The sequence below is a fragment of the Pristiophorus japonicus genome, unplaced genomic scaffold (genome assembly GCF_044704955.1).
Source record: "Pristiophorus japonicus isolate sPriJap1 unplaced genomic scaffold, sPriJap1.hap1 HAP1_SCAFFOLD_608, whole genome shotgun sequence".
Taxonomy (NCBI): domain Eukaryota; kingdom Metazoa; phylum Chordata; class Chondrichthyes; family Pristiophoridae; genus Pristiophorus; species Pristiophorus japonicus.
In genome coordinates, this window is record NW_027254518.1 from 49,472 (window position 1) to 74,917 (window position 25,446).

The 25,446-nt window shown below is 47.9% G+C and overlaps 1 protein-coding gene across 1 annotated transcript in view; it reads right to left on the bottom strand.

Moving 5' to 3' along the window:
- Positions 1 to 2,220: 2,220 nt before the first annotated feature.
- The window catches only part of LOC139255441 (phosphorylase b kinase gamma catalytic chain, skeletal muscle/heart isoform-like), a 111,916-nt gene continuing 88,690 nt past the window's right edge, over positions 2,221 to 25,446 (bottom strand). The window contains exons 6-10 of the mRNA XM_070873921.1: positions 19,612 to 19,775; positions 18,567 to 18,657; positions 17,581 to 17,734; positions 6,759 to 6,884; positions 2,221 to 4,159 (exon numbers count right to left, since the gene is read on the bottom strand). Of these exons, the coding sequence (XP_070730022.1) occupies positions 3,890 to 4,159; positions 6,759 to 6,884; positions 17,581 to 17,734; positions 18,567 to 18,657; positions 19,612 to 19,775 (805 nt within the window). The 3' untranslated portion in view covers positions 2,221 to 3,889. The remainder of the gene's footprint in view (positions 4,160 to 6,758; positions 6,885 to 17,580; positions 17,735 to 18,566; positions 18,658 to 19,611; positions 19,776 to 25,446) is intronic.

Sequence of the window (25,446 nt, forward strand, 5' to 3'; positions counted from 1 at the left end):
CAAGGCTGAGATAGGTAGGATTTTGGACTCTAGGGGAATCAAGGGATATGGAGATCGGGCAGGAAAGTGGATTTGAGGTCGATGATCAGCCATGATCTTATTGAATGGTGGAGCAGGCTCGAGAGGCCATATGGTCTATTCCTGCTTTAATTCTTATGTTCTTATCTCTCCTCGTAACTTAATCCTTGGAGTCCGGGTACCATTCTGGTAAACCCACGCTACACTCCCTCCAAGGCCAATATATCCTCCCTCAGGTGTGGTGCCCAGAACTGCTCACAGTGCTCCAGGTGTGGTCTAACCAGGGCTTTGTACAGCTGTAGCATAACTTCTACCCCCTTGTATTCTAGTCCGCTAGATATAAAGGCCAGCATTCCATTAGCCTTTTTGATTATTGATTACTTGTCCTGACAATTTAATGATCTGTGTACAGGGACCCTTAAGTATCTTTGGACCTCCACTGTTTTGAGCTTTTTACCATTTAGAAAGTACCATGTTCTATCCTTTTAAGGTCCAAAATGGATGATCTCACATTTACCGATATTGAAATCCATTTGCTACAGTTTTGCCCATTCACTTAATCTATGAATATCTCTTTTATAACTCTGTGCTTCCATCTACACTGCTTACAATGCCACCTGTCGTCGCCAAACTTGTAAATGCATCTCTCTATCCCATCATGTCGTTAATAAATAGTGAATATTTGACGCCTCAACACAGATCCTTGTGGACACAACTCGTCACATCCTGCCAATTAGAGTGCCTATTCTTTGTCTCCTGCCGCTCAGGCAATCTCCGAACCAGGTCAATAATTCGCCCTCAATTGCATGAGCTTTAACTTTAGCTAACAGTCTCTGGGTTCCGCCAGGATCACTTGGCTCCATGACTCAATACAGTCATGGTCCAAACATGGACAAATAAGCTGAATTCTAGAGGTACGATGAGAGTCACCAAGGCAGCATTTGACCGAGTGTGGCATCAAGGAGCCCTAGTAAAATTAAAGTCAATGGGAATCGGCAGAAAACTCTCCACTGGCTGGACTCATACCTAACACAAAAGATGGATTGTGGTTGTTGGAGGTCAATCATCCCAGCCTCAGGACATCGCTGCAGGAGTTCCTCAGGGCAGTGTCCTAGGCCCAACCATCTTCAGCTGCTTCATCACTGACCTTCCCTCCATCATAAGGATGTTTGGCGACGACAGGTGGCATTGTAAGCAGTGTAGATGGAAGCACAGAGTGGGGATGTTTGCTGATGATTGCACAGTGTTCAGTTCCATTCACAACTCCTCAGATAATGAAGCAGTCCATGCCCACATGCAGCAAGACCTGGACGACATTCAGGCTTGGGCTGATAAGTGGCAAGTAACATTTGCACCACACAAGTGCCAGGCAATGACCATCTCCAACAAGCAAGAGTCTAACCACCGCCCCTTTACATTCAACGGCATTACCATCGCCGAATCCCCCACCATCAACATCCTGGGGGTCACCAGGCGAGTGTCTCACCTTCTGACTCCCCAAAGCTTTTCCACCATCTACAAGGCATAAGTCAGGAGTGTGATGGAATACTCTCCACTTGCCTGGATGAGTGCAGCTCCAACAACACTCAAGAAACCATCCAGGACAAAGCAGCCCGCTTGATTGGCACCCCATCCACCACCTTCAACATTCACTCCCTCCACCAGTGACGCACCATCTACAAGATGCACTGCAGCAATTCACCAAGGCTTCTTTGGCAGCACCTCCCAAACCTGTGACCTCTACCACCTAGAAGGACCAGGGCAGCAGGCACATGGGAACACCACCATCTCCATGTTCCCCTCACAAGTCACACACCATCCTGACTTGGAAATATATTGCCGTTCCTTCGTCGCTGGGTCAAAATCCTGGAACTCCCTCCCTAACAGCACTGTGGGAGCACCTTCACCACACAGACTGCAGCGGTTCAAGAAGGCGGCTCACCACCACCTTCTCAAGGGCAACTAGGGATCGGCAATAAACGCTAGCCTTACCAGCGACGCTCACATCCCTAGAATGAAGAAAATGCACTCATTCACCCCAAACATCTCAAATGACCCGTGAATGAATAAAAATAAGGCACACACACAGTCACACAGATCATCGCACGCATACAAACACACGCACAGAGAATCACGCATACAGATATATATCACCTTAGTAAGCGAGAAGAAATATTAGAAAGACTCCACACAGCCTCAAAATTGGTTTATTTTTCTGTTTATTCGGGTCTGAACAGGAAGAGGCTGCACTCCATACAAACAGCCAGCCATAGAGGCCATGCAATGAAAGCACGAATCGTGCACCAAAGGGCAGACCCTATCCATCCCCTGCACATCAGTGGGCTTTCTCCTTGGTTCCTTGCTGCACTGTTCTGTTTAAAGGCGAACTACCTTCACAGACTCAAAGGCAAAGTACGTCTCAGCAAGAAGTCAGTCTGTCGTTCCAGGACACTCCTGGACATCCTGACTTTATCTGGCAGGCCTTTTATATTATCTAGCAGTCTCATGCAATGTTTTACTTTGCAGCAGGCTCTGTTTACCATCCAGTGCTGTGATGGGGTGAGGGCCACTGGCTGTAACCCCCACCTGTCTGTTTCTCTCCAGGACGCTGACTGACCTGCTGAGTATGTGCAGCTTTTCACTTTTTGTGGGATTATAAACCGAAAGCTGCTGTTTACTTTGAGATGTTTCCAAATGCAAACTCGGATTTTCCGACAACAAATCTTTTAGCGTTTAGTAAAAGCCCAAAGCACCAACATTTCCCTGGCAGTTGCTTACTTGCATTTAACTTTGCCACGTGAGTAATGAGTCTCCATTTTAGCACAGATTTTAAGTGGTTGAGTTGAGAATAAGGCGTTTTTAATGTTACACACACGGAGCAGAATGGGACTGAAACAGAGCATGGATCGAGAGCGTCTAAAATTAAAGTGAGGGTCAGCCATGAACTCATTGAATGGCGGCACAGGCTCGAAGGGCCGAATGGCCTACTCCTGCACCTATTTTCTATGTTTCTATGTCCCAGAAAAAAATATGTCTAGAAAAAATGAGAGGTAACTGGGGGAAAGGGCAAAAGCTCACCAGAAATGGAGGAGTGGACGATTAAACAAGAGTGAGGCCAAGAGAGGAAAATAGGGATATATAAAGGGAGCATTGGAGAAAAAAAGAAAAGGGAGCTATTGAAAAAGTCTGCAACAACTTGCATTTATATAACGCCTTTAACATAGAAAAATGTCCCAAGGTGCTTCACAGAAACGCAATCAGACAAAAAATTGATACCGAGTCAAAGAAGATCATATTCAGAGGGGTGACTAAAGGCTTGGTCAAAGAGGTAGGTTTTCAGCAGAGTCTGAAAGGAGGGAAGAGAGGAGGAGAGGTTCCAGGAGGGAACTGCAGAGTTGTGGCCTCGATGGCTGAAGGCACGGCCGCCAATGGTGGAGCGATGGGAGTGGGGAAGCACAAGAGGCCAGAGTGGGAGTTAGTTGGTGTGGCCAGGGGCAGGGAGAGGGCCCTTAGGATGGGAGAGTTGAGTTAGAAAGGGCGGGGGGAGGGGAGGTCGACCTGTGTAGTGGCTGTCAGTTTGCATTGATGAGATAGAGCAGGCACTGTGAGCACAGTACCACTGGAACACCATCATAAAGGCAAGGACCCACACTGATACCCAGCTCTGCACCGAACACTCAGCTCCTCACACATGGCTGCCCTGGATATAATCGTGTTGCTGGGGTCACACTGGTGCTGGCTTTCTATAAGCATCAAATTAGCGATTGGTATTGATAAGGTTACAGAACCCAAAGAGGGAAGCGGGGGTCAGAGGTTATTGCCAGAGACTCACGATGGTTACGCTAAACTATTAGCAATAAATGAAGTGTATCTATTCCACCGGATATTCAGATGCACCATCGAAGTCTGAGCTCAGAGAAAACAGGACGGCTTTTGGAGAATTCTCAAACAAGGCTGCTCGGTTCTGCTGCAAACCTTTCTTCACCCAGTGTCCGTACACCTTAAAGGCACAGCCATCGATCACTTTACGAATCCCCTTAATAGCGTAAGGGTCTCGAATCAGAACCTGCTTGGTGACGGGCTTCGCTCGGCGGTAATTGTAATAAATGCGAACTGAGGCCAGGACAGTCCAGATGATAGTCTAGAAAACAGAATCCAAGAATCCAGAATAGTTATCCCTCGACATACTACACAAAACCCCTCCATTCTCTGCATCTCCTTCCATCCCTCCATTCATAAGAACAAATTAACATAAGAAATAGGAGCAGGAGTCGGCCATTCGGCCCCTCGAGCCTGCTCCACCATTCAATGAGATCATGGCTGATCTTCTACCTCAACTCCACTTGCTGCCCGATCCCCATATCCCTCGATTCCCTTAGTATCCAAAAATCTAACGATCTCTGTCTTGAATATACTCAAAGACTGAGCCTCCACAGCCCTCTGGGGTAGAGAATTCCAAAGATTCACCACCCTCTGAGTGAAGAAGTTTCTCCTCATCTCAGTCCTAAATGGCCGACCACTTATTCTGAGACTGTGATCCCTGGTTCTAGACTCCCCAGACAGAGGAAACATCCTCCGTGCATCTACCCTGTCAAGCCCTGTAAGAATTGTGTATGTTTCAATGAGATCACCTCTCATTCTTCTAAAATCTAGAGAATATCGGCCTAGTGTACTCAATCTCTCCTCATAGGTCAATCCCCCCATCCCAGGAATCAGTCTGGTGAACCTTCGTTGCACTCCCTCAATGGCAAGTATATCCTTCCTTAGGTAAGGAGACCAAAACTGTACACAATACTCCAGGTGCAGTCTCACCAGGGCCCTATATAATTGTAGTAAGAAGTCTTTATTCTTATACTCAAATCCTCTTGTGATAAAAGGCCAACATACCATTTGCTTTCTTAATTGCTTGCTGTACCTGCATGTTAACTTTCAGTGATTCCTGTACAGGGACACCTAGGTCCCTCTGAACACCAACATTTCCCAATCTCTCACCGTTTAAAAAATACTCTGCTTTTCTATTTTCCTACCAAAGTGGATAACTTCACATTTCTCCACATTATATTCCATTTGCCATGTTCTTGCCTATTCATTAGCACCCCACCAGTTACAGCCTGCCAACCCAAAAATGGCACGTTTATTCCTACTCTCTGATTTCTGTCCATTAACCAATCCTCAATCCATGCTAGTATATTATCCCCAATCCTATGAGCCCTAATTTTGTTCAATAACCTCTTGTGTGGCACCTTATCGAATGTCTTCTGAAAATCCAAATACACCACATCCACTGGTTCCCCCCTTATCTATTCTGCTAGTTACAACCTCAAAAAACTCTTAACAGATTTGTCAAACATGATTTCCCTTTCATAAAACCGTGTTGACTCTGCCCAATCCTATTATTATTTTCTACGTGTCCTGTTATCATGTCTTCAATAATAGATTCTAGCATTTTCCCGACTACTGATGTCTGGCTAACTGGTCTGTAGATTCCTGTTTTCTCTCCCCCTCCTTTCTTAAATAACGGGGTTACATTTGCTACCTTCCAATCTGCGGGAACCGTTCTAGAATCTATGGAATTCTGGAAGATGACAACCAATGCATTCAGTATCACACTATAGCCACCTCTTTCAAAACCCCATGATGAGGCTATCTCTGCACCTCCTTCAATCCCTCCCTCTCTGCACCTCCTTCAATCCTCCACACTGCACAGGGGCGGGGGGGGGAGGGGGGGGGAAATTGGCTAAACCCGGAAAGCGGGGGTGGGGACTGCGATGCACAATTAACCAGCGCCCGTTTAGTGCGTTGTGGGTAGCGAGGTAAATTCGTGCTGCCTGCTGCTTTCCACGATTGCTGTGTGCCGCCAGCACTGCCTGCCCTGTTCATTGGCTGCACGCAGCAGCAGGGATATCGCAATTGGCTAGCACTACTTAAAGGCAGCCTGCACCTCTTAAAGGGAAGGTACATTGTGGCTGCAAGAAATGTTGGGAGTCATTAGAAATCTGAATTGGTGCTGATACCTTGAGCAATGGCTGAACATGCGAGAGAGCGGGCACCAAGATTTTCAGACACCGCAGTGGAAGTCTTCGCGGGAGAGGTGAAAGGGAGGTGAGACATCCTGTATCTGCAAGGGGGCAGGAGGCAATGTTCCCTGTAAACCGCTCGGCTGCATGGTTGCTCAGCGCTCCAGGGACCCCGTGCAGCAGGTTTGCCGGCATTACAATGAGAAAAACCGTGCATGGGCGGTATTTTGAATGGCTGATGCAGCCCCTGGGGCTGTGCGGAACAAAACAAAATGACAGGGAACATCGGCAGGACGGCCTTCAGGTACTTGCTCAGGCGATGAGAAGAAGTAGTGCGGAGGTCAATGCCAGGAGTAGTGCAGGAAGAAGTTTAATGATCTCACACGCGTTGTCAAGGTGAGCGAGTTCATCTACCTACACGGTGGTTACATTACAACAGTGACTTCACATCAAAAGTACTTCACTGGCTGTGAAGGTGCCTTGAGACACCCTGATGATGTGAAAGGAGCTGTAGAAATGTAAGTTTGTTTTTTATTTCATTTATGAACGTCTCTTGTGATTGGGCATGGGTGTTCGGGGTCATTGGTCCTCAGAGTTCCAATCTGTTACCTGAGTCAATGGGAGGTCATTGGCAATTTACAGGCTGCAGTCTGGCACTAGCTCTGCTGATTTTGGGTGCTGCTGATGGTGAACATGCTCTGCCGTTATCGCCTCAAACTTTACCTTAAACTTCCTGTAGGGACTGAAATAGCGAACCTCCTCCACCACGTACTGTTGGAAGAATGGGTGTGCCAGGGCCTGATCCGCTGTGAAACGTTCCTCAGGCTTCACCACCAACAGGTGAGAGATCTGTTCATCACAAAAAGAAATGGATAATCATCGTATCACGCACTTCAATACGGCAGCAGTATCACTGCGCTGTAGTTTAAAGTCCTCCTCTCTCTTTACTCCATTCTCCAGCTGAAACTGATCTCAATCTACATCAATTAACCTCTGCCTTATTCTCCAATACGGCTGATGCTCTCTGCTCAGTTCCTGGTTTACCCTCTCAGGCAACGCATTCCAAATCCTAACCACTCGCTGCATAAAAAAGCTTTTCCTCATGTCGCCTTTGGTTCTTTTGGCAATCACCTTAAATCTGTGTTCTCTGGTTCTCGAACCTTCTGCCGATGAGAACAGTTTATCTCTATCTACTCTGTCCAGTACGACTGGAGCTCTCCTTCCCCACTGGTGACCTGGCCTCTGCTCCTCCTCCAACACGTGGTGAGTTCCATGGCTGTGACCCCCCTGACCTCCCACCCTGAACCCCAGTGAGCCACTGACTCTCCCAATGCCTGCCCCCAGCCAGGCCTCGGTCCACCTACCATCAAGGGCGCTACTCAGCGCTGAGCCTGCAGCCAATATCTCACCGTAGGCAACTAGGCCCAAACTGAAGTGCCTGGTCTTCAGTTATCTTGGACCCCCTTGCCACTGGACCAAGACCTTGCTCAGCTAAGCCCGTGTGGTAGCCTGTGTGCAGCGGCCACCCCACATTAAAGGAACTCATGCACAGGCATCTTCCACTCCTCTAACATGAAGTTTGGGACCTGGAACCTGGGACCTGAACAACTCCAGACTCATTTTAAGAATAGAAGCATGTCTCTCGATTCCGAGGGACTGCCTATGATGATGATAATGATGATGACTCTGTCCAGACCCCTCATGATTTTGAACACCTCTATTAAATCTCCTCTCCATCTTCTCTGTTCTAAGGAGAACAAGCCCTGATAGTACGCTCAAACAGGTTAATACGTGTCTGGGGAAATGGTGCAGGAGGGAGGGCTTCAGATTCTTGGGGCATTGGGACCAGTTCTGGGGCAGGACGGACCTGTCAAGGTGGGCGGCTTGCACCTCAACACAACTGGGATCAATGTCCTCACGGGAAGTTTAACTAGCGCTGTGGGGGAGGGTTTAAAGTAATTTGGCAGGGGGCTGGGCACCTGGATGAAACCTAAGACAGGAGAAACAAGGTGCACAGAGAAGTGGGAGAGGCCATTAGAGTAAAGAATGGTTCAGAAATGGGAGGCACCAAACAGGGGCAAATGCGAAGCAGTCTGAGATTGGTCTGGAGTGCCTGTACATAAATGCACGCAGCACGGTAAATAAAGTTGGTGAGCTGCAGACACAAGTCACCACATGGGACTGTGATATAGTGGCATTAACAGAGACCTGGCTCAAAGAAGGGGAGGATTGGGAACTTAATATTTCTGGGTACAAGATATTCAGGAAAGATAAGGAAGGAAAAAAAGAGGGGTGGCAGTACTGATGAAAGAAACTATTGTAGCACTGGAGAGGGATGGTGTAGTTGAGAGGTCAAAGACAGAATGTACTTGGTTAGAATTAAGGAACAATTGAGCTATTAGGCTACTGGGTGTATACTGTAGGCCACCAAACAGTGAGGAGGGGATAGAGGAATACATTCACAAGCAACGTTACAGAAAGGTGCAAGATCTACAGAGTAGTGATAATGAGGGACATCAATTATCCTAATATAGACGGGAATAGTTACAGTGTAAAGGGCAAAGAGAGGGAGGAATTCCTGAAATGTGTACAGAGAATACTTGATCAGTGTGTTTCCAGCCCAATGAGGGAGGGAGCAGTGCGGGATCTAGTTCTGGGGAATGAACTGGGGAAAGTGGAGTATGTTTCAGTGGGGGAGCATTTGGGGGAAACAATGATCATATCATTAGCTTCAGAATAGTTATAGAAAGGACAAGATACAATCAAGCGTAAAAATACTTAGCTGGGGGAGGGCTAACTTCAGAGAGTTGAAAAGGGATCTGGCCTAGGTGGATTGAAATCAAAGATTGATGGCAAAACTGTAACTGAGCAATGCGAGGCCTTCAAATAAGAGATGGTTCGAGTACAGAGTGGACACATTCCTTTGAGGGGGAAAGGAAGGGCATCCAAAGCTAGAGCTCCCTGGATGACTCAAGATATAGGGGTGAAAATGAGACAGAAAAAGACTTGTAACAATTGTAAGCTTAATAATACAGTTCAGAACCAAGCTGAATATAGAGGTGAGCTAAAAGAAAAGAATAAGAGAGGCAAAGAGAGAGTATGAGAATAGATTAATGCTTAACATAAAAGAGAATTCAAAAGTCTTTTATAAATGTATAAATACTAAAAGGGTAGTCAAAGTAAGGGTGGGGCCGATTAAGGACCAAAAAGGAGATCTTCTTGTGGAGGCAGAGACTGAGGTACAAAATGAGTACTTTGCATCTATCATCATTTGAGAACAAGCATTCTGTCAATGCAGCAGTAAAGGAAGAAGCAGTACTGATATTGGATTGGATAAAACAGATAACGTGGATGCACTTCAAAGGTTGGTCGTACTCAAAGTAGAAAAGTTATCCTCGATTACTGAGGGAAGTAAGGGTGGAATTTGGCCACAATCCTCCAACCCTCCTTGGATATGGGGGTGGTGCGAGAGATCGGGAGAATTGCCAATGTTAGAGATGTTTAAAAAAGGGGGAGGGGGGCAATCCCGGCAACTACAGGCCAGTCAGTCTAATGTCGGGAAACTTATAGAGACAATAATTGGGGGCAATGTTCAGTGGCATTTGGAAAAGTATGGGGTAATAAATGAAAGTCAGCAAGGATTTGTTAAAGGCAAATCATATTTGATTAAGTTGATCGAGTTCTTTAATGAATTAAAAGAAAGGGTTGATGAGGGAAGTACAGCTGACGTTGTGTATATGGACTTTCAAAAGGCGTTTGACAAAGTACCACATACTCGGCTTGTTAGCAAATTTAAAGCCGATGGGAATTAAAGGGGCAGTGGCAGCATGGATACACAGTTGGAGAGGGAGAGGAAAGTGATGAAGGGTTGTTTTTCAGACTGGAGAAACGTATGCAATGGTGTTTCCCAGGGGGCGGTATTAGGACCACTGCTCTTTTTGATACATATTAATGATCTGGACTTGGCTGCACAGGGCATAATTTCAGTTTGCAAAATGACACAAAACTCGGAAATGTAGTGAACAGTGAAGCGGATGGTACAGACTTCAGGAGGACATAGACAGACTGGTGACATGGGCGGGCATGTTGCAGGTGCAATTTAATGCAGATAAGTGTGAAGCGGTGCATTTTTGTAGGAAGAATGAGAAGCAATGTAAACTAAATTGTACAATTCTAAAGGGGGTGCAGGAAGTGAGAGACCTGGGGGTAAAAGTGCACCAATCATTGAAGGGTGAGAAGGCTGTTAAAAAAAACATATAAAACATATAAAACATAAAAAGCTTTATAAATAGAGAGATAGAGTATAAAAGGAAGTTATGTAAACCTTTCTAAAACACTGGTTAGGCCTCAGCTGGAGTACTGTGTTGTATTCTGGGCCCCACTTTAGGAAGGTGCCAAGGCCTTGGGGAGGGTGCAGAAAATATTTACTGGAAGGATTCCAGGGATGAGGGACTTCAGTCACGTGGAGAGACTGGAGAAGCTGGGGTTGTTCTCCTCAGAGCAGAGAAGGTTATGAGGCGATTTGATAGAGGTGTTCAAAATCATGAAAGATTTTAATAGAGTAAATCAGGAGAAATGGTTTCCAGTGGCAGGAGGGTTGGTCACCAGAGGACACAGGTTTAAGGAGATTGGCAAAAGAACCAGAGGTGACGTGAGGAAGCGTTTTTTTACACAGCGAGTTGTTGTGATCTGGAACGCGCTGCCTGAAAGGGCGGTGGGAGCAGGTTTAATAGTGACTTTCAAAAGGGAATTGGATAAATACGTGAAAGGAAAACATTTACAGGACCATGGGGAAAGAGCGGGGGAGGGGAATCATTGGAGAGCTCTACCAAAGAGCATGATGGGCCAAATGGCCTCCTTTGCTACTGCATCATTCTATGATTCCATTATTCTCTCTCTCTTGCCTGCATATCCTTCTCTCTCCTGTACATCCTTCTCTTTCTCTATATATATTTCTCTCTCATGTATGTCCCTCTTACTCTCTCCTACATGTCTCTCTCTCTCTTATCTCTTATCGTGGCCGGATCGCGGGAGTGCGTGGGGCTGATGGGGCTGGATCGAGGCTGCTGTCAGGGACCAGCTCACTGGCCTCAGTGCAGAGCCTGCAGCGACGGCCCGTCCCTTTAAGGGAGAGAAGGAGCCTCGGAACACGGCAGTGCTGCACACCCTCCGCCCTGCCTGCGTCCTGTCGTGCTGCAGGAGGGAGCTGGAGCGCTCCACTTCCTTCCCAGAGCCCATCCTGTCATTTTTTTTTAGAGTTGTAAAATATTAGCAGCTGGTGCTAATTTTTTCAACTTTTAAAACTTAACGCCCCAAAGTTCCTGAATTTCTCTCCCAAAACCCATTTGGTTGGAGTTGAGAAACAGTAAAGGAGATATTACGCTGAACCAAATAGCAGGAAGGAGGTAGAGGTGCCGTTTGACAATAGAAATTATTGAGAGATGCAAGAACTATAGAATAGTGATAATGGAAGATGTGGGCTAGAAATTTGGTATTTTCCTGGTTGGGGCGTTAAGCTTTGAGAAGTTGGAAGTTTATCGCCAGGCGCTAATCAATCTCGCTGCCCACTAATTCAGTCTCAGCGCTTAAAGAATGCAGGGGAGCGCTAAATCAGACGCCAATGGCCTTGGTGAGTTGCGTTAGGCACCAGGCGATAACGAATATGAGATATTGTGTAATGGGGAGTGAGCATTGATGAAGGTGCCTTCCAGCCCTTAAAGGGGAGGGTCACTGGAGTCTGCACACCCACCCCCAATGATTTGGGGAGTGAAGTTCGGCGATATGCTGTGGGATGAAAGGGACTTAGGCGTACAGGACACAGTTTCAAAATTTGCAGATGACACGAAACTTTGAAGTGTAGTAAACAGTGAGGAAGATAGTGAGTAATAGAGGTCAAGGAGACATAGGAAGCTGGCAGACACATGGCAGATGAAATTCAACGCAGAGAAGTATGAGGTGATACATTTTGGTAGGAGGAATGAGGAGAGAGAATACAAGCGAAATGGTACAATTCTAAAAGGGGTGCAAGAACAGAGAGACCTGGGGTGTTTGTGCACAAATCTGTAAAGGTGGCAGGACAGGTTAACAAAGCAGTTAATAAAACGTGTCGATCCTGGGCTTTAAAAATGGAGGCCCAGAGCACAAAAGCCAGGAGGTTATGGTAAACCTGTATCAAACACTAGTTCAGCCCCAGCCGGATTACTGTGTTGAATTCTGAGCCCCACACTACAGGAAGGACGTGAAGGTTTTGGAGAGGGTACAGGAGAGATTTACTGGAATGGTTCCAGGGGTGAGGGATTAAAGTGACATGGATATTCTGGAGAAGCTGGGGTTGTTCTCCTTAGAGCAGAGAAAGCAAAGAGGTGATTTGATCGAGGTGTTCAAAATCATGAGGGGTTTAGATAATGACTAAAGAATCGATAACCAGAGGGCACAGATTTAATGTGATTGGCAAAAGAACCAGGGGCGACATGAGGAAAAACCTTTTTACATAAGGAGTGAATTTGGAACTCACTGATAGGGCGGTGGATACAGAGTCAATAGCAGCTTTCAAAAGGAACTGGATAAATACGTGAATGAAAAAGAATTGCAGGGATATGGGGAAAGAGCGGGAGTGGGACTGACTATCGTTCTCCGATGGACTGAATGTCCTCCTTCTGTGCTTTACTATTGTAGGATTCCACGTCCCTCTCTCTCTTTCATGTCCCTCTCTTTCTCTCTCCTGTATATCCTTCTCTCTCTTCTCCTGTATATCCTTCTCTCTCTCCCCTGAATATCCTTCTCTCTCTTGTCTTTCTCTCTCTCTTACTGTCAAGACAGCTCCTGGGTTGGCAGCCCCCCGGGAGCACCACTGCTGTGCAACTCTCTCCTTGGCCATCCTTTCCCTCCCAATCTCCTCTCTTCCACTGTTTCATTTTCCCTGACCCCAATATTGGATGCCTTAACAAGATAAAGCTACACGTTTAAAGTTACCTGGGTCCATCACCCACCCCCCTGACCCTGCTCTTCCCCCGACCCTCCCAGACCCTGCCCACCCCTGACCCTGCCCCCCGACCCTGCCCACCCCCCGACCCCCCCACGCTGCCCTTCCCCGACACCGCCCTTCCCCCGACCCTGCCCTTCCCCCAACCCTGCCCTTCCCCCGACCCTGCCCTTGCCCCGACCCCGCCCACCCTGCCCTTCCCCGACCCTGCCCTCGACCCCGCCGCCCTTCCCCCGACCCTGCCCCGCCCTCGCCCTTCCCCCCCGACCCCCCTGACACTGCCCTTCCCCTCAGCCCCCCGACTCCTCGACCCTGCCCTTCCCCCTACCCCCGACCCTGCCCCGCCCTCGACCCCACCCTTCCCCTTCCCCCGACCCCCCCGACCCTGCCCCGCCCTCCCCCCTTCCCCCCTGACACTGCCCTTCCCCTCAGCCTCCCGACTCCCCCGACCCTGCCCTGCTCTCGACCCTGCCCTTCCCCCTTCCCCCTGACCCCGCCCTCGACCCCGCCCTTCCCCTTCCCCCGACCCCACCCTTTTCCCTTCCCCCGACCCCCCTGACACTGCCCTTCCCCTCACCCCCCCGACTCCCTCGACCCTGCCCTTCTCCCTTCCCCCGACCCCCTGACCCTGTCCTTCCCCGGACCCCCCCCGACCCTGCCCTTCTCCCTTCCCCCCAATCCTGCCCTTCCCCCGACCCCCCCATCCCCCACTAGGCCTGCTCATTGTTTCCATTACTGAGCACTGGGTCTTTGCTCAAATTTGGTTCCTAAAATCTGGGACTTCTCTGCCATCAAGACTAAGCTTCTCCACTTGACTCAACAGTGAGGCTCAGCTGCTGTGTCTCTGATCTTCTATTCAATCATTTAAGTTTTAATGTAACTTTGTCTAGCCCTTTCCGCACTGCTGCTGCTACCTGCTGATAACATAAGAACACGAGAAATAGAAACAGGAGTAGGCCATTCGGCCCCTCGAGCCTGCTCCGCCATTCAATAAGATCATGGCTGATCATCAACTTCAACTCCACTTTCCTGCACTATCCCCATATCCCTCAATTCCCTTAATATCCAAAAATCTAATGATCTCTGTCTTGACTATACTCAAAGACTGAGCCTCCACAGCCCTCTGGAGTACAGAATTCCAAAGATTCACCACCCTCTGAGTGAAGAAATTTCTCCTCATCTCAGTCCTAAATGGCCGACCCCTTATCCTGAGACTGTGACCCCTGGTTCTAGACTCCCCAGCCCCAGGAAACATCCACCCTGCATCTGCCCTGTCAAGCCCTGGAGGAATTTTGTATGTTTTAATGAGATCACCTCTCATTCTTCTAAACTCTAGAGAATATATAGGCCTGGTCTACTCAATCCCTCTTCATAGGACAATACTCCATCCCAGGAACCAGTCTGGTGAACCTTCGTTGCACTCCCTCTGTTGTGTTCCTAACACAGTTGAGACAGCACACAGGGAGGTTAAAGTAACAGTGACCTCAGTCTTTATTAAGACACTCCAGAGTGAGGAACAGACCTTAGGGGCCAGCTTATATACAGTGCTCCCAAGGGATGCTGGGATCCCTTGGGACTTCAGGGGATGCGCTCCCTGGTGGCGGAACATGGGAAAGGATGCTTTACAGATATGCAACACCCTCAATGGCAAGTATATCCTTCCTTAGGTAAGGAGACCAAAACTGTACACAATACTCCAGGTGTGGTCTCACCAGGGCCCGATATAATTGCAGTAAGACATCTTTACTCTTGTACTCAAATCCTCATGTAATAAAGGCCAACATACCATTTGCTTTCTTAATTGCTTGCTGTACCTGCATGTTAACTTTCAGTGATTCGTGTAAAAGGACACCCAGGTCCCTCTGAACACCAACATTTCCCAATCTCTCACCATTTAAAAAATACTCTGCTTTTCTATTTTTCCCACCAAAGTGGATAACTTCACATTTCTCCACATTATATTCCATTTGCCATGTTCTGGCCCATTCACTTAGCCTGTCTATATCCCCTTGAAGCCTCATTGCATCCTCCTCACAACTTACATTCCCACCTAGCTTTGTATCATCAGCAAACTTGGATATATTACATTTGGTCCCCTCATCCCAATCATTGATATAGATTGTGAATAGCTGGGGCCCAAGCACCGATCCTTGCGGTACCCCACTAGTTACAGCCTGCCAACCCGAAAATGACCCGTTTATTCCTACTCTCTGTTTTCTGTCCGTGAACCAATCCTCAATCCATGCTAGTATATTACCTCCAATCTCTGAGCTTGTGACCCGGTTTCTCAGCCTCTGCTACAGGCTGGTTCCTGTCCACAATTTAATTTCCCTGGGCTGCAGTCCATTTCTATGCTGCCTCTGGATTTTATGGTGACGTACAACTTCATCACTGTTTTTCTGCCCCATGATCGATTCTCCCCCCCCCCACCCCCCGGCTCTTCATTACCATGGAAACACCTCCAACAGTGCATCCTCCAATACCTTAACCTTCAAATAACTCTCTCGCTCTCCACACCGGTCTCCGAACCTGGACATCAGTTCTCTGATGCACCAAGCTGTCTCCTCCCTCTCTTCGTTATCTTTCTCTCACCTCTGACTCTAACTCCAGACTCCTTCCTCGTGTCTGCTCTCTATCCCCCGATTATCACCAGGACATATCTATCTAATCTTGCTATGTAACCAGGCATTTCTAAATTGACTTTTGCTGCGTCCGTTCGCAAATGCATGTTGGCTCCAGACCCGAGACCAACACTTCTATTTCAGTACCACGCCTAGTTCCTCACTGGTATCTTCACTGCTTTCCTCCCTCAGTCTCTGCATTGACTGACTTCTCATCTTCAGTCATTTCACCTTCCCTTAATCTCTTCCTCCATGTAAACCTCCCTACCCATAGTCATGGCCACCCCATTGGCCTTCCCATTTCATGTGGCCTATTTACTCCCATTGTGTCAATCACAGATAAGGCCATCTCCAATCACTTCCTGGTCGCTCTCCATCCACGCTCCCTTTTCCCCTCCCAAACCCACTTCCTTCTGTGTCCACCCCTGGAAAAGAAGTCTCTCTTAACTCACTTGCAAAGGCACTTTCAAATTCCGAACAGTCTAGCTTTGGGCCCTGCATCCACCATCACATTCCTGCAGCCACCGATCTGCTCAATCACATGCTCACCTCCATCTTTGATGCCCTTGTCCCCATTAACCATTACTCTCTCTCACCCTGGCTGTTCCCCCTGATATATCCCTCATCTCTGCACCCTTACATCCAAGCGACGCAGACTTGCACATTTCTGGCGGAAAATTAGTTTAGCCATTCATCGCCAGATCTGACTGGACCACATAAAGCATTGTCGGGTCCCGCTCACTTCTGCCAAACTGCTCACTATTCCATGATCATCCCGGAATGCAAAGATAACCCACGGTTTCTCTTCACTAAAAACCATCTTCTTAAACCCTGCCTCCTCCACCCTCACCTCCAACAACGAGCGTGAGGAACTCATGGACTACTTTGTCACTAAGATTGAGACCATCCGCTCAGCTGCCTCTGCCATACCCACCCTCCCCAAGCCCACTGGGCCAAACTTCCCCTGTGGTTCCCCCCGAACTAACACTGAACATGTATCTTTCCCTAGTTTCTCTCCTAGCTTTCCTCGCCAAGCTCATCTTCTCCATGAGATCCTATTCCCACAAAACTGCTGACCACCCAACTTCCCTTCCTGCTCCCCATGTTAGCAGATATTGTTAACGGTTCTCTCTCCTCAGGTACTATCCCCCTCCCCTTCAAATCTGATGTCAACATATCCTCCTCAAAAAAACCTTCCTTTGACTCCTCCGTCCTTGCAAACTACTGCCCCCTTCTCCAACCTCCCTTTCCTCTCCAATGTCCTTGAAAGTGTTGTCATCTCCAAAGTCTGGGCCCATCTTTCCTTCAACTCCATGTTTGAAACTCTCCAATCAGGTTTCCACCCCTGCCACAATACTGAAACGGCCCTTATCAAAGTCACAAGTGACATCCTATGTGGTTGTAACCATGGTAAACTATCCCTCCTCGTCCTTCTCAACCTGTCTGTTGTCTTTGACACAGTTGACCACTCCATCCTCCTCCAACGCCGCTTCTGCATTGGAGGGTGGGGCTCTATGCTTCTCATCACTGTCTATTATATCCCTGTATAGCACATTACACTGTCTGCTTAAAACCTACATCTTTGTCCAAGCTTTTGGGCATCTGCCCAAATATCTCCTTCTGTGGCTTAATGTTATATTTTGTTTGATAATCGCTCCTATGAAGCGCCTTGGGATATTTTACCACGTTAAAGGCACTATATAAATTCAAGTTGTTGTTGTTATATCCCTGTGCTGCACATTACATTGTCTGTGAAAGTGAAAATTTAAAACCCACTTTGATCGTGATTGAGAAACAGTTAGTGAATAAATGAAGTATTTACTGAGACACATTTACAATTGTCGGATTTTATTGGTTGCTCATACGATTTTAAGTTTTGAACATAAATAATTGAGAAAACAGTTGAATAAACATGTCACTATCTAGTCCGTGTAACACCTACCAGATCTTTCACCGTGTCCGATCGATCCTGCCACTCCAGAGAGTCGAAATTGTAATTTCCATCCATGATCATCCTGAGCATCAACATTTGTTTCCGGTGCCAGAACGGTGGTGAGCCACTGAGCAGTGTGTACATGATCACTCCACAGCTCCACCTACACACAACGCACACCGTCACAGCGAGCGCTAACAGCAGGCGCACACCCACCCGATTCCTCCCCCTTTATTATATTTAAAACCTTATTTCCGACATTAGAAAGTTCAGAGAGTGAAAAAATGGGCAGATGTAGTTTAGCTCAGGAAGTATGGCGAGTGATTTACCGTGCCATGTTAGTGGTGTGACAAGGGGCCATGACAGAAAATGAACACTGGAACACCTATTAGAGTGTCAAGTACCAAAAGGGAATCAAACCAGGGATAAATGTAACAGCAGTACAGCAGGAGCGGTGAGGTCGGGGCGAAGGAGTGATGAGAGATTGTAGAGCGATGTGATCGGGGCCCAGGAGAGGCGAGGGCCCAGGGGCAGCACGGGCCAGCCCACACTGCGCTATGTGTGCGCACTAGGCCCGTGCAGCAGAGCAGGTCTCCAATCGTCCTGGTCAATCCTTGCCACTGGACCAAGACCTAGCTCTGTCAAGCCCATGTGGTGGCTGGTGTGCAATGGTCACCACACGTTAAAAAAATCCATCCACAGGTATCTTCCACCCTTCAGGATGTCGTTTGGGACCTGGAATATTAGGTCCTTCATTGAAACACCTGTGTACACATCCCTTTTTGGTGGGTCATCCTCGATACGAGGGATCGCCGATGAAGATGAAGTGTAACAGGTACTTGTGGACATTTTATCATTGAATCTCCATGGGAAATATTTACATAAGAGATTTAATGAAGCGTGTAACCGACATGAGGATTTTAATATGCTGTAAATAGCCATATTATTAAAGTTAAACAATCTTTAATATTTAGCTGTATTTAGTCATTACTTACAAATCCACTTCTTTGCTGTATCCAGGGTGCGTTTCATCCATTGAACACAGTAGAATTTCTGGAGCCAGGTATCCTGGGGTCCCACATAATTCTGTATTAGAGGCGCAGAAGAGAAAGTTTCTGAACAAAAAGCAGAGTGGGTAGCAGCAGATACTTCCACAGTATGGACTGGGGTCCGACACACTGGGATCACACACTGGGGTCACACACTGGGGTCTCACACTGGAGTCACACTGGGGCCCCGACACTCTGGGGTCACACATTGGGCCCGACACACGTGGGTCACACATTGGGCCCGACACACCGGGGTCACACACTGGGGTCCGACACACTGGGATCACACACTGGGGTCCCACACTGGAGTCACACTGGGGCCCGACACACTGGGGTCACACATTGGGCCCGACACACTGGGGTCACACATTGGGCCCGACACACCGGGGTCACACATTGGACCCGACACACCGGGGTCACACACTGGCATCCGACACACTGGGGTCACAGGCACTGGGCCCGACACACTGGGGTCACAGGCACTGGACCCGACACACTGGGGTCACACACTGGGCCCCGACACACTGAGGCCCGACACTGGGGTCGTCACACACTGGGGTCACCACGCACTGGGGTCATCATGCACTGGGGTCACACACTATATCCAACACACTGGGGTCACACACTCTGCAGGTCTCTCGCACTCTTGACCTTTCACTGCCTTTTGGTCTTTCACCTTATCCTCGACTCGCGCTCTATCCTGTTCTGTGACACTCTTCTCATCTCTCGCACTCGCCTGGTCTCTCTCACTCCTCTAAATCCTCCCCTTTCTGTCTGTGACTCAGTCTCTGACTCCCTGTGTCTGATGCTCAGTCACTGCCCCGACTGATGCTCATCGGTTGTTTCCTGGTTGGATGGTGAAGTAATTATTTGTTACTTTTTTTCTTTTCATCAGGTGAACCAGGCCTGGTCAAAGGTCACAAGTTATCTCAGGTTAATCCTTCTCTGAGCCCACTCACCTCGTTCCCCAGATAGGAAGCTCTTTGCTTACCTCGCAATTTCTTGCCTGGGCTAAGTTGTAATGAAAACCCAAAGTCAGACAGCTTGATGTTCATGTCATCATCAAGGAGGACATTTTCAGGTTTGAGATCTCGGTGCACGATGTTCTTGGAATGGAGGAACTGCACCACCTCCAGCAGTGCTCGCATGATGTTCCTACAAGCAGAAATTAGAACTCTTTAATTGTATCAGTGTGCGAGGAGGCCATTTCAGCCCATCATGACATGAGGCTATCCAGCCTAATCCCACTTTCCAGCTCTAGGTCCGTAACCCTGCAGGTTACAGCACTTCAGGTGCACATCCAAGTACTTTTTAAATGTGGTGAGGGTTTCTGCCTCTACCACCCTTTCAGGCAGTGAGTTCCAGACCCCCACCACCCTCTGGGTGAAGACATTTCCCCTCAAATCCCCTCTAATCCTTCTACCAATTACTTTAAATTTATGTCCCCCTGGTTGTTGACCCCTCTGCTAAGGGAAATAGGCCCTTTCTATCCACTATATCCAGGCCACTCAAAATTAGTTTAATGCATCGCCCCTTTAATTGTCCACAATGCCCCATGGCTGTAAGAAGTTGTTAATGCCGACTGTGGATGGGAACTTCACGTCAGAAGCCTCCATTAACGCCACCAAGAGGGTACGTTAGCGCAGTGCTCCACATTGCTAACCCGGAGCGCAAATTTTTCAATGGTAGGTAGCCCTGTGACCATTTTTGGCGGCCCTTAACTCGAGTTGCCGGTGACACCGGCACGCACAAATCCCTCCCCCTGGGCCTCGAGGGAGGGACAAGGGACGTGTTTATTTCCAACAGAAAAATGCTCTGATTGCCTCCCCTTGATCACATGACCTGATTGCTGATTGGGCCCCTTAGAGGATAAGCCACACCCAACCGCCCTACCTATGTCATCAGTGACTTTGCAAAGTGTAATTCGAGCCATTCTGACTGCCGACTCCAGACAGGAGAGAGCTCACAGGTTAAATCCACCCACCCACCCAGCCCAAGTTCCTGACCCCCCAGCCCAAGTTCCTGACCCATCCCAGCTCAAATTCCTGATCGAACCCCCCCCGCCCCCGCCGTGCCATAGATGGGGCATTGTGTGTGAGTCATGGATTGTTAACAGGTTTATTGGCTATGAAGCGAATAGTGACAGTGTCGTGACTTCCGGATTTTGTCCAGCCCAATGATGTCACTTGTCATACACACACTGAGCTTTCCGAGAAATCAACCTGTGGTGCGGGTGTAAAGGGGGTGGGGCTGGAAGAACGTAATCCATCTTTCCTGAGTTCCCCCTCTCTCTCTCTCCCCCGTCCCCTCCCTCCCCAGTCTTTCTCTCTGACCCACTTTCTCTCTCTTCCCCCAGTCACTCTCGCTCTTCCCCCCCACTCTCTCCCCCCCAGCTTCTCTCTCTCTCTCCCCCCACTCTTCCCCCATCCCTCCCTTCCCCCGCCTTCTCCCACCTCCGATTTTTTTCTCTCCCACCGAAGGCCACAAAAATGTTTGTGGATGTTATGTATTGATGCTTGGGGTCACCAGACACCAGAGGGCGCCACTGTCGGAGATCATCGGGCTGTACGGGCGTGTGCACGGTCACTGGTGTATAAACCCGGGTACTATGACATGCGGGCACTTTGGGCGCGAATAAAGTTGGATCAGGTTTACACCTGAGGCCATTTACAGTAACAAGGCTCTTGAGTCATTACATTTGGCGACGAGGTAACTTAAGAACCTTTGCCTGCACAATGGGCACTATTGGAATTCTGGAGAGATTCGCGGATGGCGAGGATTGGGTGGATTTTATCGACCGCCTGGATCAGTATTTTGTGACCAACAAAATGGAGGGGGAGGCTGACGCAGTTCGGCGCAGGGCGGTTTTCCTCACCGTTTGTGGTCCGAAAATTTACAGCCTTATGAAGAACCTTCTCTCGCCTGTACGTCCAACGGACAGAGTACGAGGATTTGTGTGCTTTGGTGCGTGACCACCTTAAGCCAAAAGAGGGGATCATCATCTCATGCTACTACTTCTATACGCATGTTCGTGCTGAGGGGCAGGATGTGTCAAGATTCGTCGCTGACCTGCGACGTCTTGTTGAGCCGTGTAAGTTCGGGAACATATTGGAAGATGTGTTGCGAGCTTTCTTCGTGATAGGCATCAACCATGATGTGATTCTCCGTAAGTTATTAGCCGAAGAGAAGCTGGATTTGAGAAAGGCCATCGCGACTGCCCAGGCATGCATGACGACTGATGATAATTTGAGGCAGATATCATCGAAGAATTGGAGCTCCACGGTAGGTACTATAAACAAGATTGTGTCGTCGTCTGGCAGAGCTGCTTATGGCAGAGCCTACTCGATTGTTTATGTGAAACCTGTAGCTGCTCAAAGTCCGCCAACTGGTACGAATCCGATTTCACCTTGTTGGCGTCGTGGGGGCAATCATCGGCCTCATCAGTGTCGGTTTAAACAGTACTCCTGTAATGGCTGCTCGAAAGTGGGGCATCTTCAGAGAATGTGCCCACAACTGAGCAAGCGTGCTGCTGCTCATCACATTGTTGATGATGACCAGTCCAGTGCTGGCCCAGATACACAACTTGGGGAGGAAATGTATGGTCTGTATTCATTGATGGCAAAGAGCCAGCCGATAATTGTTAATGTGAAGCTGAATGGCTTGCCTGTATCAATGGAGCTGGACACGGGTGCGAGTCAGTGGATAATGAGCCAAAGGACATTCGACAAGCTGTGGGACACTGAGGCTGTGAAGCCGAAGCTGAGTCCAGTCAATGCCAAGTTGTGTACTTACACTAAGGAACTCATACCGGTGATTGGCAGTGCAGTGGTCAAGGTGTCATATGATGGTGTGGTTCATGATCTACCATTATGGATCGTCCCAGGTAATGGTCCAACACTGTTCGGCAGCAATTGGCTTGAGAAAATCAAGAGGAATGACATCAAAGTGTTGTCCTCGGTGGATGACACTTTGTGTGCTTAAATGTTGAAGAAGTTTCCTTCTTTGTTTGAACCGGGCATTGTTAACTTTACAGGAGCCAAGGTGCAGATTCATCTGGACTCCAATGCAAGGCCTGTCTATCATAAAGCTCGGTCTGTTCCTTACATGATGAGGGAGAAGGTTGAAATTGAGCTTGACAGACTCCAACGTGAAGGGATCATATCACCGGTTGAGTTTAATGAGTGGGCCAGTCCCATTGTTCCTGTGTTGAAGAGCGATGGCACTGTCAGGATTTGTGGAGACTACTAGGTTAGGATTAATTGATTTTCGAAACAGGATCAGTATCCATTACCGAAGGCTGATGACCTGTTCGCCATGCTAGCTGGTGGGAAGTCGTTCACTAAACTAGATCGGACGTCGGCCTATCTGACACAGGAGCTTGTCGGCACTTCAAAGAAACTCACCTGCATCAACATCCATAAAGGACTGTTTGTCCTTTTGGAATTCGTTCAGCTGCAGCCATATTTCAGAGGAATAAGGAGAGTCTATTGAAGTCCGTTCCTATAAAACTATTGTGTTTCAAGATGACATTCTGGTCACAGATCGCGGCACTGCTGAACATCTGAACAATCTTGAAGAAGTCCTACAGCGTCTAGACAAAGTGGGACTCAGGCTGAATCGTTCGAAGTGTGTCTTCATGGCACCTGAAGCTGAATTCCCGGGGAGGAAAATTGCTGCTGATGGCATCAGGCCTACTGATTCTAAAACCAAGGCCATCAAAAATGCACCCAGGCCTCAGAATGTAACAGAGCTGCGTTGATTCCTTGGGCTACCCAACTACTTTGGTAATTTTTTACCCGGATTGAGCACTTTACTAGAGCCACTGCACATGCTACTCAGAAAAGGCGACAACTGGGTCTGAGGTGTGTCTCAAGATAGAGCCTTTGAGAAAGCTAAGAATCTGCTATGTTCAAACAAGTTGCTTGTTCATTATGATCCGTGTAAGCGTCTTGTATTGGCCTGTAGTGCTTCATCATATGAGGTTGGCTGTGTACTCCAACAAGCAAATGAGTCGGGTAAGCGACAATTTGTTGCGTATGCTTCGAGAAATTTGTCAAAAGTGGAAAGAGCTTACAACATGGTAGAAAAAGAAGCTTTGGCCTGTGTGTATGGGGTCAAAAAGATGCATCAGTACTTGTTTGGTCTTCGTTTTGAACACGAAACGGATCACAAGCTCTTTTCATTGTTTACGGAAAACAAAGGTATTAATACCAATGCATCGTCCCGTATCTAGAGGTGGGCGTTGACACTGTCTGCCTATGATTATGTTATTCATCACAGACCTGACACTGAGAATTGTGCCGATGCATTGAGTCGTCTGCCTTTGCCTACACCAGATATGAAGATGCCTCAACCTGCAGATCTACTGTTAGTAATGGATGCTTTTGAGAGTGAAGGAACTCCTGTCACTGCTCAACAAGTTAGGATCTGGACCAGCCATGACCCTATTTTATCGGTTGTGAAACGTTGTGTCCTCAGTGGTGATTGGTCTGCCATACCTATGGAGATGTGTGATGAGACCAAACCTTACAACCGTCGCAAAGATGAGCTGTCCATTCAGTTAGATTGTTTACTGTGGGGTAATCGTGACATCATGCCTAAGAAAGGTTGAGAAAAATGTGTACGTGAACTACATAGCACTTATCCCGGTATTGTCATGATGAAAGCCATTGCTATGTCTCATGTATGGTAACCTGGAATTGACTCTGATCTGGAATCATGTGTGCATCAGTGCAATACTTGCATGCCACTATGTAAAGCACTCAGAGGAATCTCCGCTGAGTCTTTGGTTGTGGCCATCTAAACCATGATCGAGGATCCACATTGATTTTGCGGGCCCTTTCCTGGGAAAGATGTTTTTTATTGTGGTGGATGCATATTCAAAGTGGATAGAGTGCATTATTATGTCATCCAGTACATCTACACCTACTATTGAGAGCCTTCGTGTCATGTTTGTTACTCATGGTTTGCCTGACATTGTTGTGTGCGACAACGGACCTTGCTTCACAAGGATTGAGTTTCAGGAGTTCATGAAACTCAAGGGTATTAGACGTGAGGTCAGCTCCATTCAAACTTGCTTCTAATGGTCAAGCAGAGCGTGCTGTTCAAACTATCAAAGTATGAAACGTGTAACTCAGGGTTCACTGCAGACTCGTTTGTCATGTATATTGCTCAGTTACAGGACAAGACCTCATACACTTACTGGGGTTCCTCCTGCTGAAATACTGATGAAGAGAAATCTCAAGACCAAGCTCTCTCTTGTTCATCCTGATTTGAATGATCGTGTTGAAAACAGACGTCAAAAGTCAGCAATGGTGTCATGATCGTGTTGCCGTGTCACATGACATCTCGATCAACGATCCGGTTTATGTACTGAACTATGGTCAAGGTCCAAAGTGGATCGCCGGCACTGTTACAGCCAAGGAGGGTAACAGAGTGTTTATTGTCGTGTTCAAGAATGGGCAAACATGCAGGAAACACCCTGACCAGGTTAAACTGCGGTACACGGATGAGCTGGAACCGAGTGAGGAAGATGTAGTCAGTGACCAACCAACCATTGTTCACTCATCAGAGGACTCTGCTGTCATTATTGAAACTGGATCTCCAGTCTCTGATGTGGTCATTACCACTCCCATCAGATCGGTTACTCAGCCTTCAGTCACAACTGATTCAGAACGCTCGCCTAGAACTAAAGTTGAACTGAGACGATCAACTCGTGAGCGGAAAGTCCCATAACGTCTTAATTTGTAAAGAGACTGATATTAAGATCTTGAAAGGGGGATGTTGTTATGTATTGACACCAGAGGGCGCCACTGTCAGAAGTCAT